Below are 13,007 nucleotides of genomic sequence, written 5' to 3' on the forward strand. Positions count from 1 at the left end.
TCAGCTTTTGCACACAAACAAATGTAAAAGTCTTGTGACTTCTTTGCTTGTCAGCTGTTCTGGGGAGGATGCTTTAAAGATACATTTGAATATTAAGAAAAGCAGGAAATGTAACACAGGAATGTTTTTTAAAAATTAAGCATTGTCAAACCTTTGGGGTGGAAAACTCTGCATGAGAATATATAGATAAACTGTAACTGGGTTGCTGGATATATGTTGGTAAACAATTCCTATTCCATTTCCTCTTACTAATGTGTGTGTGTAGATGATACAAATTCCAGTCTTATAAAGTATACATTTTTTAGTAAGTAATACATACACATTTTTAAAACTGATGGCAGATGGGCTGCAACAATACAAGTCTCAATATGAGAATAATTAAAGCCCGATTTGATTATCGTTTCTTTCAGAACTCAGGTCTTACATGACTAGAACTCTATGATCGGTAACATATTTTGAGAGAAGTTATTTTCTTTCTACCCTTCTTATCTCAATCCATTCCATATGCTGCCAGACACAGTTAAGAGGATAGCCACACACAACCTTAACTCTTTATTTCCTGGTAACTTGAACAACAATTCAATACAATCAGCAACACTTGAAAACACCTAAGGATCAAATGGATGGCAAAATAAACCCATGGAAAGATCAGTCGTATTGCTGTGCATATTTTAGCAAAAGAAGCAGCATAGTACCTACCGTGTCTTGAGATTTATCCTTGACATCATAGACTGTTAGTTTTATTTTAGTCTCCTCATAGATAGGGTAATCCGGCGGGAACGTCACACCAGTCAGAAACAGTGGGTCTCTTGTTCCCTGCATAGCAGAAGCACATAACTCAGATTTAGCAAGGTAGCAGCTGTGTGCCATGCTACAGTCAGCTATGGTCAATGAAACAATAGCCACGGGATCTCCAAAGGCAAGAGTTTTTGATGCAGCAAAGGCAGATTTGGATTGCCAACTGCAAGAGCCAGAGATACAAAGTGTAATAGCGCGGACATTTAAATCAGTATAAACAGAGACGTTTTGAGATACAGAAGTTGAGTTCATGACCACAAACCACCCCAGGCAACTGTGTCACCGTATACTACGAAGCAGTACTCCTCTAATTAGGAACAGCCATTCAGCCATTCATTCATAATCCAAGACATATAAATTCACATGCACTTCATTTAAGTAGTCACATGTTTCAATTCATGCAAAAGAACTAAAAATATAGGAAGCACTAGGCAAGGCCATAAATAGCTGTGTGGGAACCGTAAGCTGGAGTCACCAAGTTTCCCAGCTTCATGTCTCCTTCCAAGTTCGTGCCTTTTATCTTCATGTATGGTTAATCATAGAATTGCAGAGTTGGAAAGGACTTTGAGGGTCATCCACTGCAACCCCTGCAATGGACTAGCAGAGAGAAAGCGCTGTACAACTTGACTGCCTTTCCACAAGAGCAGCAAAAATCCTTAAGTCAGGAAAATAAATCAAAACCACATGTTTGGCTATGAAGCAGGGCAGAAACAGGCTGTGAACAATGACTAGATGACATTTTGACCTTCAATGCTAGTATCTTGGCAAAGGCATAGGCATAGCTTGAACAATGTTTGATTTATCTATTTTTTAAAAAATAAAATAAAATCAATAACCTTTTCATTTTAAGAAGTATTTTCTCAACAGTGCAAGCTAAACTAAAAACTGATTCATAGTTGAAATGCATAGGCTTGTAGTATGATGGAAATAATTCCAACTAGGCTTATCAAGGTTTAGTACTAGAACCTATTTCTAGCACCCAAGTCTTAGCTATGGAACAAGTGATGTAAAAGAGAGTGCCTTTGAGTGTGCAATGAATGCCTTTGCCTCACCACTGAGTAAAGTAAGTGCAGAAAGCCACAGCTTGGCTGGGACTAGAGTTTTCAGCACCAAAGGCTACACCTTGGATGGTGCTCAATAAGTTTTGCAGAATCAGCTTTAAAAATATTATTTTAAATGACACTTTGTGTTTAATATAGCAGGGCTGGTGTGGCGTAGCAACTGGAGTGTTGGCCTTCAGTGAGGGAGAATTTCCTCAGCCAAAAAGGGATATGTGGCCATGGGTCAGTGAATACATTTCAGCATAACCAACCTCACAGGGCTGTTGTAAAAATAAGAAGAGAAGAAGAAGAGTTTGGATTTGATACCCCGCTTTATCACTACCCGAAGGAGTTTCAAAGCAGCTAACATTCTCCTTTCCCTTCTTCCCCCACAACAAACACTCTGTGAGGTGAGTGGGGCTGAGAGACTTCAGAGAAGTGTGACTGGCCCAAGGTCACCCAGCAGCTGCATGTGGAGGAGCGTGGAAGCGAACTCAGTTCACCAGATTAAGAGTCTACCGCTCTTAACCACTACACCACACTGGGGCAGGGAATTTATGTTGTCCTTAACAACTTGGAGGAAGGGCAGGATAAATTTTGCATGAAGAACTAAGCTTGTTGATGCAGTTAGTACCGCCAAATACCACATTTCCTTCAAGTTAATTGTTGTTCTTCCATGCATAAGATACTCAGGGTATGTAAAAGCAGAAGTACTCCATTCTTTAGCCTACTGACTGTTCAGCTACTCAGTATTGACCTTGGAAATAACACTGGAAAGCAAATAACCTCATATTCGCTTGTGTTGTGTAAGGTGGTGTTCCTTCTTCTTAATCACTAAAATGCATGTGTGTGTATATGCATGTCCACATGTATATTTGTGGGGGGTGACCTTGCCCATTTTGGCCATGCCCATCATTGGCATGTATCCCCCAGAGGATGGGATTTCAGTCCTCTGGCTGAAAAAGGTTCCCCACACTCCCTCCCTCCCTCCCTCCCTCTGTTTTTTTTAAAGAAATTGCAGTAACACTACCATCATGGAATAAGTTTGAAAAAAACTTTTTGTATTTAAGTACTGTATTTTCAAATATATGTTTTTGAACCACATTTTTCATCTTAAAGCTCTATGAAGAGGTCAGATATAAATGTAACAGCTGCTTCACTCTTAATGAAAGTGATAAAAAAGAATACCAATACTGTAAATTTATTTATAACTTGCCACAGACTTTTGCAATAAACCAATATCATACAATAACAGAAGAGCTCTTGTTTAGGGTTCCAGCCAGCCAGCCAGCCAGCCATGCATTTCCTGCAAGATACTATAAGCTAGCAGGAGCTCAAGCAAGCCATTCTACTCTCCTTCTCCCACCCACATTACATTCTTCTTTTACAAGCAATTTTCCTAGGCAAAGAAACCGTTTCCACCAAATCTTTTGAGAGTTGTAATTGTCAGGGTTTTATCATTGCCGTCTTCCCCTGCTGTGTATTTTTCTTACGGAAGGTGTTTACCTCATGCTGTGATGAAAAGAAGCACGAAACTACTTGTCCATGAGCGCAGGGGCTTTGTATGTCTTAAGAAGCAGCACCCTCTTCCACGAAGCAAACTGCTTTGCACGAGGATGGGATTTTGCAAAGTAGTCTTGTGATACTGCATAGTGGTCTTGCAGATCAATAAAGTTTTTTTTTAAAAAAATCCAACTCAGCTGTATTGTTTTTAATTTGCTTTTAGCCTCCTTTGAGGGATACTGGTGGCATACAAATGGAAGAATACATGAAAATAAAACAGAGAGTTTGAACATATATAGGGTTCTGTGTAGAATGTCAGCTAACTCTAAACTGTAATAGGAAAGGGTTTGACTGATGCCTGATCAGTCTGCTACAAGAAATGCAGTGCAACACGCCAAAACAGTCTGGACAAGGCCCACACTGCTGTGTTGGAGGCTGTTTGAGTTACAGCTTTAGTACTGCTAGCAGTTCAAGTCACGACAGCTAAATTTGCAGCCGGAAAACTGCTCAAAAAGCATTCCTTTGATGCATCAGGAAACTTTCTTTCATAGTGAGAAGCTAACTCGGATGTAGTTTCACAGAATTAAAACCTGCTTCCTTCCACAACGTATCCTAAAACTCCTTAACATGAATATTTGGTAACAAAAAGTAAACTCTTGTTCCAAGAAGCAGACAAAGCCAAAAGTCACCAGGGCAAAGCCACACCAGGCAATGTTTGCTGCAGAAAGTTATGCCTACAAATATTATCAGTATAAACCGTAGAACGCATTCTTCATGAAGCACAAAGCCTTGTGTTTCGGATGACATAGTTCATTGCAAACATACAGCATGCTAACATTTTCTTCGCAGAAACTCCATATTTTAAAATACTTCTACATTTGGGGGGGTCTTAACATCAAAGGAGAAGCAATAGTTCCCCAGAGCATTTTGTAGCGTGTCTGAAAAGCCAAACAACTTTTTATGTTTCCTTCTGCAGAAGCAGAAGTTTCACAAACAAGCAAATGCCAGCAACTCCCCTCTCCTCCCCTGCTTTATACTGGCTTAAAAAAGAAAAGAAAACTTAGCGTTTGATGACTAATGGTGATCGAACAAAGAAAGGAGCTCACCTCCACAATTTCTGTGCTTGTATATCGTGTTGAAGGCTGTTCTCCAGGTTGAACCACGGTGATCTGCACAAATGTATTCAGTTTTCGATCACGAGTTGGAGCCACTAGATCTTTACATGCTGGAAATGGCACAGGAGAGAAGGGGAGGGAAAGTGGGGGGAAATCTCTGTAAAAACAAATCAAAGTGAACACACCGCTCTGTAGCAAGGCAGACTGAGCTATGTTTCAGAGCTAAATTGCAGAAAAGCTTCAGCTGATTTAGCAGAGGAAGTCCCTTGGAAGTACCTTACAGAAATAGGAAGTCACATGTTGAAAGCTAAATTGAGTTTTCATTTCCACTAACCATCAATGCAATTCCTGCAAGGCTTTCCTGTGGAACTGGTTCAGCTCTTACATATGAACGTACTAAGCTCCCACTACATGTATGTGCATATGTGCACACGCACACAGACACACACACTTCATATATGCAAATTTACACACACAGTAATTCAAATTTCAGCCCCCACACCCAAGTATCCTGATGGATAAGCTTTCAAATAATTTGCCATGAAATCATTCTCAGACACCCCAACTTAGTCACCTTTTATTTAAACAAACTGCATCGTGCTTGACTGTTTCAGGGAAGTCAAATTAAATACTGCCACTGGCTATGTTGATTTATATGCTCCAGTAAGACATTATAAAATTTCTTGGCAGGGCTAATCACAGGGTGAAGATTCCATTTTTAAAGCAGTAGAGAACACAAATGGCAAGAATTGACAGAGTGTGTTGCCAGTTTTATTACCATGCAGTAGCACTGCAGCTGTAACTATTTTTGAACAGGTTACAGGTAAAGTGTCTTAAGGTGATGCTTCTGTTTAAGGGGAAATTGCAATTTCTCAGCATATAAGTTACTGGAGGAAATCTGCTGAACTTACCCTATAGAAGGAGTTTTATTCAACAGCTCAGACAACAAACCCTTCCCATGAACAACTAAGCAATTCATTTATTTTTTAAAGTTGGTAACGCCACAAGTCTACTCTCCATTCCACCCCTCCTGACGCAGTAGGGGGAAAATAGTGTACTGTTAATAACTCACCTACTGATGTGAATGGGACAGCTAACAGTCCAGCAGCTATATCACACACATAGTTCCTAAGCTTTACAGAGAGCCACCCCACCCCCTCAAAAAAAACAAACAAACTGAAAAAGGTCAAACTAAGCCAAACATGGGGCAACCCTTACAACTATATTCTTGGGGAGCCAAACAATCTATTGATTCTCATAATCTCCACAGAAGGTATCCCCAAAGGTTCTGATTTCTTAGGAATTGTTTGTTTTTGCATATAGATTTAACATTACAAAAAGTTAATATAAAGAGGGTGAATCTCTCTGCTACACCTCATAACTTTAAATCTAAAGTTACATGGGTACAATATCTGACCAGCCTGGTGAGGTTACTGTGTAAAGTGCAAGACACAGGAAGTGCAAGAGGAACTGTGACCAGCTTTCCAGGAACAACCAAGAAGCACCGAGTAGACAATCATTCAACGCAAGCTGCAAGTCCAGAAAACTAAGCAAATTAAGATTGCTTAGTGTATTTGAATCCTGGAAAACCATACAATAAATCCAGTGATTGTGCAAACTGAGGATGGATTCAGATACTCAGCTTAGTCACAATATGGAAAGAGGACACTGTATGGACACATTGCTTGAATGCTTTATCGCATCCAAAATAAGAGGAGATGCTATGCATTTACAGCTGGACTTGCCTGAAACTGTTTCCAGTTGTGATCTCACCACTTATCTGTGATATGTCAAAGAACATTTAAGTGAATGGTTCCAAAACAAAGACAAAGAAAATAAAAGAAAGGAAGTCTGGTGAAGTCAGTAGTTTTTGTAGCTGTCATTTCCTTTCTATATTCATAACATTTTACTAATAGCTCAGAGGGCTAGTCCACTGTTCCTCAGACCTTGTGGGGGACCAGACTATATTTTTAAAAATATACCCTGCAAGCCAGTCCCACAGCTACCTCTGGACATGGAGGAGGAATGCACTCTGCACGTGCTCAAGAGCATGTCTCGGTGCTATCTGCTCATCAGTGTTGTTGACGAGCAGCAGCCGCTTCATTGGCCCGTCCTCGTGGAGCTCCCAGGCAGCGTGCACCATGCTCTGCGGCCCGTCATCCGAGGCCAAGTCGGGGGGCAGGCTGCGCACGCGGAGCACTGGGCAGGTGGCACACAGCTCACCCGACAGCTGCTCCAATGCAGCCGCTGAGCGTGACACCAGCAGCAGTGCTGAGCCAGGCACCAGGCACAGGGTCAGCAGGTGTGCCAAGCTCCAGCTGAAGCCCCGCGACGTGCCCGTCACGATGCCCATGGTGCGGCCCACACCCACCGCCCGCCCACTGTGTCCATGGCCGTGCTGGGTTTACTTCAGCAAGCGGGCGGCGAGACTTCCTGCAGCCAATCTGAAGCCATGCCAGCGTCACGGAAGTCAGTCCCCGTGTGGTGAGGCATCTGTGGCTTTTTTTCAAGGAAACGCTGCACCGCACCAGTTTAGCTCAGCGCGGGGACTGACCAAGCGGGTGGCAGGGTCTGCAGGCTGGATTTACGAGCCTGGTGGGCCGCATCCGGCCCCCGGGCCATAGTCTGCCAACCCCTGTCCTAGGGCCTATAGGAAAATTCTTTCTAGAGAAAAGAAAATTATGCCCCAGGACATAATTGAGAAGACACCCATCTACACACTTAAATGCTTTTCTCAAGAACGACGAGCCCATAAACAATCATCAGTGCCTCCAAAAATGCTCTTTGGAATCCAAAATGAAACAGATTTTGCTCAAACCACCAAATGCTGCTATGATTCTAAGATTAACTGCAATTTTATTTAAATCACTAATATTTTAACATTTTCATTTCTTTGAAGCTCCAATAATTTGCTCACAGGCTGGAAGGTAATAAAGATAGCCCAAAGATGCCATCTCATTAATTGGCCTAGAATGTCAGATAAAAAACTCATCCCAAGGCCAATAAAAACTGCCAAGCCACTAATCATCTTCCACAAATCAATGGCCTATGTGAATGCTGAATGTCACACTCAAAAAAAGGTTTCTGATCCCAGCAACCTGTGTAGAATGTCATATTCTGTTTCAGTTTGTTTAAAGGTCAAGCAACACTTATTTGCCCATAGCAAAATACTGACCATGCTTAAAATGTTTTATTTCTATGTTGGCTCACAAGTCAGTTTTATCCCAATGTAATAAATAATATTAAATATACTTCTAGGCAAGTTATTGTCAGTAAGCTTACTTTCTCAAATACACTTAAGGCACTGCTCAATCAACAGCCACTTATATGACCAGGGTAGGGAACCTGTAGACTGCCAGGTGTTGTTGAATTATAGCTCATGACAACCCTGACCATCCAACATGCTGGCTGGGCTGATGGGAGTTGAACAATACCTGGGAAAGACACAGGTTCTCCACCTTGGCTTGGATTCTGACTGCCTTGTGTATAAGCTGAAAACGCTTTTGCTTTTGTGCAGAAGGGTCACCAGCCTCTACCACAGGAAGGAAATAGGGAGTTGGTTTTCTTCCCCCTTCATCTTTGTGGTTTAGTAAACTTCATACACAGCACAGCAGTATGTTGAGTTACCTATGGGAAATGGAACTCTCTCAAGCGATAAAACACTGCTCTCTTTCCTGGCTAGCTCAGTCCTAGCTGCAGAGGGTTATCACAGGAAGTTGCAGTGGGTTGTTGCAGGTAGTTGTCAAGGAGCTGGGAATTCTTCCATGGGAAACTTCCCTAGCACCCCCAATTTCAACTCAGATGTGCTCCTTCATGTGAAAACAGAGGGATTTTAAGGAGTGCTAGCAACACACATAAGGATTCTGGGAGGTATTGCCATATATATATATATATACATCCCATTTTAAACAACATAACAGACCTTTGGCTTTCACATCCTAGGACTTCCATCAACCTCGACTGATTGTTTTCTAACTTCCTTTCTAATTTTGCATTTTATTATTATAGTTATTGCTATAAAATCCAAATCCTAAACAAACTCCTTCTTAGTTCTCCTTCACAGTAATTCATATAGTTGTCCTTACAAAACTTCTTGTAACCCTCCAAGCAATGTCAATTGATTACAAATGTCTTTCAAGTATATCATGAATTTCCAGTCCTTCAGGACAGTCTGGTCTTGCTGGTTCTGAATTTTCCCAGTTGGATTCCAACCTTATAGGGCAGCAAGAAAGAAAGAGAAAGTGTTCCTACTGTACCCATAGCCAATACCCCCTGCCAGGCCAAGGGTAATGCACTATGATAGCGAAGGAGCACATGGAGAGACTTTTGTGAGAGTTTTACTCATAAAACCCATAAAATCCCTTAAACATACCTCAGTTGTTAGTAAATGTAGCTAAGACTCTTGAATACAGACTCTACGGTCTCAGGGGAAAAACCTTCAGAATTTGGCTTAGACAATTTACCTGTGAGCTATATTGTTTAGTTTTCTAAAATGAAAGGAACATGCCAAAATGATGTAACTGATGGCCAACCTACCAAAGCCCTCACCATTGGCTTCATTGAGAGATCAGCTGCCATTTGACTCCTTCCCTCCGAAACTGCTTTGTAACCTGAGTTTGCTCATTTCCTCTTCCCTTCCCTTCCTTTTTTCCATATGAGCCACACCTTTTAGAGTAAAATTTAAAGGACCCTTGGACAGTTAGGTCCAGTCAAAGGCGACAATAGGGTGCGGCGCTCATCTCAATTCAGGCCAAGAGAGCCGGTGTTTGTCCACAGACAGATTTCCGAATCATGTGGCGCAATGGGACATTATGATGAGTGCCAGAGCGCACGGAAATGCTATTTACCTTCGCACCACAGCAGTACCTATTTATCTACTTGCACTGTTATGCTTTTGAACTGTTAGGTTGGCAGAAGCTGGGACACAGCAATGTGAGCTCACCCCATCGCACGGATTCGAACTGCCAACCTTCTGTTCAGCAAGCCCAAGAGGCTTAGTGGCTTAGACCACAGCGCCACCTACATCCCTACACCTTTTAGAGTGTAAGGCTGCAGAAAGTGACTATAAATTTTAGGTACTTAATTTTAGGTACTTAGGTACTTAAAAATTATTTTAAGAAGTAACACCAACAACCCCGCCCCCCAGCAATCGTGAAAATATTTTCACCGGTAGAACTCCCTGATGAAGCCAAGGGCATCTTTGCAAAATAATGCATGTAATCTGAGGAACAGAACCCCATTAGAACACACAAACCATCAAAATAAACAAAAATTGCATTAATGGTGCAATGTTAGTGGAGTGATACATTTGTCCAACTGAATGTAAATGTTGTAAAGCTTAGCCAAAAACAAATTTAGGCCAGCTTTTGAAAAATATGTGAAATAAGTAATACACCGCATATAACAAATCAGAATGCTTTAAAAAAACAACAAAAACCCTGTGCTTAAACAATTTAATGCATAATAAATAATTGAAACCATAAACCTCTCCAAGCCCCCACTCTCAAAACCCCACTCTCAAAACACTGAGTCCCTTTCTCTTTGTTATTATATCTTCACTTCATCTCCTTTAGTCTGAAATGTTTGTCAAAATCCAATCCCATTATCTGCTGCATCACTCCGGAACATCAGTGATAAAACTGTGTCTCTTAAAAATGGTTAAATCCCAGCAGGACCCTTCCAGCTGTTAAATAGCTTTTCAAGCTCAGATATCCACTAACCTTTCACTGAACAGTGGTTACTCAAAATACTTCCCTCAAAATATGCTTTTTAGTCCAAAACAAACAAGTAAAACTTAAGACTGAAAAATCTTCTTTCGCCTACTGGCTTTAGAAGAAAAACATCATAGGTCGGTATCCATATATCCTTGGCTCTTTAAAATCTGAGCTTCTCTAATGGGCTGGGCTTCTCTAATGAGCTCAGGTTAGAATCATTCTGCAGAAAAGCAAAATCTAAAAATAAATGCTGGTATGAAAAGCATAGGATAGAAACAATCCTTTCCTTCTGTTGGTCCAGACAAAAGGATAGATCTGGAACCGATGGGTTCAAATTACAAGAAAAAATCATTCCCTCAGATGACTGTGTACTCTCCATCATTTGAGGCTTTTAAGAAGAAGTTGGATAGCCATCTATCAGGGATACTGTAAGAGTGGATTTCTGTACCAGCTGGGCTTGGGCTAGGTGACCTTTGAGGAACTATTACAATAATAATTGGGCTTTTGGAAGGGAAAATACACTACCCAAGAATATTGCTATGTATCATACACTATAGAAACAGGCTTAATGCAATTTTAATGATATATTTTATTATTTTATGCATGCTGCATCCCCACTTCTGGATTAAAAAGTAGGAAAGAAAGCAATCTATCAAAGATAAGGCTAAGGCTTAGGATAAGGCTAAGAAATTGTATTACCTGAAATGCAGTATACATCATGATGAAGTAAGATGACTTCTGGCCTTTACAGTAAAAGACAATGACTACCCAGCTACTAAAATAATTATGGAAGTAAAGCTGCAAGCCCAACCGTACTAACTTAGGAGTGAGGCCCACTGCATTCAATTGGACTTAATTCTGAAAAATACACTTTTTGTGGTTTGGATTGCTGGCAAAGTTATGAAAATGTAATAGCCAGCCAATCACTAAGCAGTTAGTAGGTTGCAGAATAAATCTGGGCACAAGTAATCCACACATTCCTTCTATCTAAACAAAGCTAACATATTCATCTTAATTCCGGTCTTAATTCCTGCCATTAAATTCACATCGCATCATATTGAAGTATCTGTTATAATTGTATAACCTAATACCGAAAGGAACTAATGACAAAGCTTGCACAGTTTGTAGGTTTTGAAGAAATGACTCAGTGTTTCTGAAAGCACTGGAATTCAATTCAACAAAGCAAGGGAAGCTGCACTTTTTACAGGAAAAAAGTGCTTATCTAATGCTATGAAGACATGTTCAGTTAATTAGTATGCATGACTGATTGAACATTTTAGCTATGCTACATGTACTTTAACAAAAAGAATGGCATGTACCAATTAATAAGATACACTTTCCCAAAGAGACATTCTGTTTCAAAAGGTAACACTCAAGAAGCTGCTGTACCTTGAAATTAAAACCCTTCCTATAAATAATTTTTACATGGACATATTAATTAGTTCAACATTAAAAATCCTATCTTTTATAGACCTGCATATATTATAAAGGTTAGAATGCGTAAGTGTTCCAGCCCCAAGTTTGCAGTGTTTAATAATAAAAAGGTCTCAGCCAGATCATCAGTAGATTAAACAACCCAAACTGCTTCCGTTCAAGGTTTTAGAGATTCATTTACAAGGCCACTTGATAAAATGGCTGTTAAATGCTTCTCTTCTTTTCAGGGCTTTCTAAAGTGGAAAGTCATGCTCTTTATATATTATATAATTGTATCCAACTAAGTTCTACTCAGAGTAGACACAATGGATGTTAAGGCAGTCATGCCCATTGTTTCTGTGGATCTACTCTGAGTATGACTTGGCTGGATGCAACCTATCAACTTTAGTTTTATGCAACATTTAAAGTTGTGTCTTACCAAGACTGAATTCAAGTTTTGGTTCACTGACAGTCCTCTGAAGATCTGTTGGTAAAAGAGTATCTAGTTAAAATATATACGGTAATAATTCATACACTGGAATTTTATATGACGAAGTATACTTAGCACTGTACCAACGGTACCTACAGTGAGCTCAAATCAAGACGCAATGTTTCACCACATCTACTTTTTTTAGAGCCCACTGCAGTCGATCAATAAACAACATTTTTTGTGTTCTAATGAATCACAATCATAGTGGGAAAGCTATCCTGACGAAGTAATTGTTATCCTGTGCAATTGGCTATGTCATTTACATCAAAATTTCTCAGAATGCAAAGTTCACTGCTGCTTTTTTCAACAAATTATTACTTCACCAGAATGGCTGGACTTGTATTTAGAAGGGTCACGTGACTAAACTCAGTGGAAACTCAGTAAACATCATAATATTTCCATAAGACTATCAGTGCAATGATATCAATGTCTACAAGAAGTAAACCCCATTTAATTTAATCAGACTTACTCATCGCCTAAACTTATGTACTTGGAATTAACAGTTTGCATTTCTTAGTACAGAAAGGATTGATCTTATGTATAGAGATCTTTCCTGTTCTACTTAGTTCAAGAGGGTTCTTGAAGCTCGTCTGTGTGAAAAAAATGGTTTCTGATGTTTGGGTTATTCCTTCTGGGAAGCTGAGTACAGCTGGTTTATACTGGTTCTGTTATCTTTTCTATCAAGGTCATGCTGACTATAATAGTCAGGCCAGGAGGAGCCTAGGTTTCAATAACTTTCTCTTTCTATCTCTTTGTTCTGGTGTGGTGTTTCTGTTCTGTATGCTATAGTGTTAAGGTTTAGTCTTATTATAAGTCCTTGTTAGTTTAAAGGTAAGTCTGCTGCAAATGGATTTCTTATGGACTGTGCCAATCCTGAATGTTACTGGATTTGTGACCGTTATGCTCATTTGCCTTCAGTAGCACTAAAGCTCTG

General features: G+C 40.2%; 1 protein-coding gene across 6 annotated transcripts in view; it reads right to left on the reverse strand.

The window, feature by feature from the left end:
* INPP4B (inositol polyphosphate-4-phosphatase type II B) overlaps nt 1–13,007 on the reverse strand; it is a gene marked incomplete at its 5' end in the record, with an annotated part of 260,693 nt that overhangs the window by 126,814 nt on the left and 120,872 nt on the right. For all 6 annotated transcript variants that reach the window (XM_082237557.1, XM_082237558.1, XM_082237559.1 and 3 more), the window contains 3 exons: nt 700–816; nt 4,448–4,566; nt 12,023–12,067. In XM_082237557.1, the coding sequence (XP_082093683.1) occupies nt 700–816; nt 4,448–4,566; nt 12,023–12,067 (281 nt within the window). The remainder of the gene's footprint in view (nt 1–699; nt 817–4,447; nt 4,567–12,022; nt 12,068–13,007) is intronic.

Source organism: Podarcis vaucheri (assembly GCF_965113315.1).
Source record: "Podarcis vaucheri genome assembly, chromosome: 9".
In the NCBI taxonomy this organism is placed as follows: domain Eukaryota; kingdom Metazoa; phylum Chordata; class Lepidosauria; order Squamata; family Lacertidae; genus Podarcis; species Podarcis vaucheri.